Below are 2,038 nucleotides of genomic sequence, written 5' to 3'. Positions count from 1 at the left end.
CGGGCGCCTCCCCCTCGGCGGGCAGCACAGGATGTGGGGAGGCTGTGACACAGCTCTGCTAACCAGAGCTGCTGCCTCCTGCCCGGGTGTCCCTCCACGCTGCTCACTGCTTCCTCTGACCGTGTCTGGCGTGATCAGACACCTCCCAAGGACGTGGTTTGGGGGGGGTTCTTGCTTTTCTTGCTTTTTGCTTTGCCCGGTAGCTGTGGGGTTGCAGCAGCTGTTTTGGCAGTGCTGTCTGTGGTGAATTCGTGCTGCAGCCCAGGGTGGATCTCCCCAAACCTTTTTCCTTTCCTCTCGACATGTGTCGTGGCCCTGTTGGAGCAGTTTGGATCTCTCTGCTCCTGCCCAGGAGAGGTCACTGAGCCAGGAAACGCTGAGCCTGTTGTTAGTGGGACGAACTGCAGTGGTTTGGGTTTTGTTCTTTGCTGTAATTAAATAAGAAAAGAAGCAGCCTTGGTTGAAATCTTTTTAATCTTTCTCTAGAGAAGAAATGCTGATTAGCATCTGTTAGAGATGGGCTGAACTGTGGCTAAGGTAGCCTTGACCTTGAGTTGGGGATTTTCTTGGCCGTGTTTGAGGATGCTCTTTACCTGTCAGAGCAACACCGTGGCTTCATAGAAACCTGAAGTAGATTTTTGCTGGGTGGGAGAGATTTGTTTGCTGCCTTTCTTAGAAAACTATGGAAAGTCTTCTTTTCCCAGATCCCGTGAGGCACCAGCTTTAGTTAATTCCTGTTACTTTATTCCTTTCTTTGCCCAACACACATCAAATAATATTTTTGGTGCACATAGCTCCCTGCCATCAAAGAGCAGCTTGACACAAATTATACGAGGGGATGGATGTGGGAACAAAGGAGGTATAATTAGCTACAGATAAACAGAGCTGGGTTCCTCGTCAGCATCCTTCTTAACTTGTGTCTCACCCTCTTGGAGCTCATTCTTTTCCACAGACTGGAAGAAGGATGTGAGCTTACCCTGGTCTTCCACCTTTCAGCCAGGCTTCAACTTGAAGTGAGCTAAACTGAAGTGAAAAATGTGTTTAGGGTCTGTCTGCACCTGCAGAAGGGGCTGGGGCTGCCCTTAGAGCTGCTGTGCTTTCAGAATATTCTCTTTCCGTGCAGCCGAGCTGCAACTTCTTCTTTTTCTTGTTCCCCTCCACCCTTTCATGTCTCGTGTTCAGCTCTGTGGCAGCACACACAGCTCCTGCCCAAACGGATGTTTTTTTGGAGATCTGGCAACAGATCTGAACTTTGCTGTAGGTTTTCACAGCCTTGCCTTGTTTCCAAAGGGGCAGGGGGTGGAGCGTAGGTGAAAAACCTGATCCAGGTAAAACCCAACTTAAAGTTTTTTCCTTTTTAATAATTTGTTGGTTTGGAGCTGAATAGGTGGTGGAGTTCCTCCTTGTTTGTGTGGGGTTTGGGTCTCTCGGGGGGAGGGTGTTGGGGTGATCTCTGACTCTGAGGGACACGGGGGGGGCATCTCGGTTTGCCCCTACCCGTCACCCCTCTTCCTGTGGGGCTGGTTCCCTCCTCCCCACGCCGAGACCTCGCAGGGGTGACTCTTTGTTCAGCCCAGGTCACCTCTGAGGGCCGAGGCACCGCTCTGCTGCAGGCTGGGCTGTGAAGAGAAGGGGGAGGAAGGAAAGCTGCCGTCGGCTTCCCCCCGCTGGGATGTGGGGCGAGCGCCCAGATGGCATCCCAGCCCTCTTCCTACGGGATTTAGACAAGGTTTCCTGTGGCGAGAGCTGCTTCTAATCGCTGCCCTTCTGTTCAGCCTTCCAGATCGGGACCAGATGAGCAGAGGGGGGTTTCTGTGAAGATCAGAGTCGCCCCAGCCCCGCCCCGGGAAGCGGCCCAGCGGCGCTGCGTCTCCAGCTGTCATCACCACGGACCTGGCAGAGAAAAGAGAGGAGAAGAAAAATGTCCCACGCTTTAAAGCAAGTGTTCAATAAAGACAAAACCTTCCGGCCCAAGCGCAAGTTCGAGCCGGGGACTCAACGCTTCGAGCTGCACAAGAAGGCCCAGGCCTCCCTCAAC

General features: G+C 52.9%; 1 protein-coding gene across 1 annotated transcript in view; it reads left to right on the top strand.

The window, feature by feature from the left end:
- The first annotated feature begins 1,921 nt into the window (after window positions 1-1,921).
- The window catches only part of MOB3A (MOB kinase activator 3A), a 3,547-nt gene continuing 3,430 nt past the window's right edge, over window positions 1,922-2,038 (top strand). The window contains exon 1 of the mRNA XM_008941001.1: window positions 1,922-2,038. Coding sequence (XP_008939249.1) covers window positions 1,922-2,038 — 117 coding nt within the window.

This window comes from Merops nubicus, unplaced genomic scaffold (assembly GCF_000691845.1).
Source record: "Merops nubicus isolate BGI_N331 unplaced genomic scaffold, ASM69184v1 scaffold26445, whole genome shotgun sequence".
NCBI classification, from domain to species: Eukaryota; Metazoa; Chordata; class Aves; order Coraciiformes; family Meropidae; genus Merops; species Merops nubicus.
The sequence above is the reverse complement of the archived record's forward strand: the minus strand, read 5'-3'. Positions and strand labels throughout refer to the sequence as shown.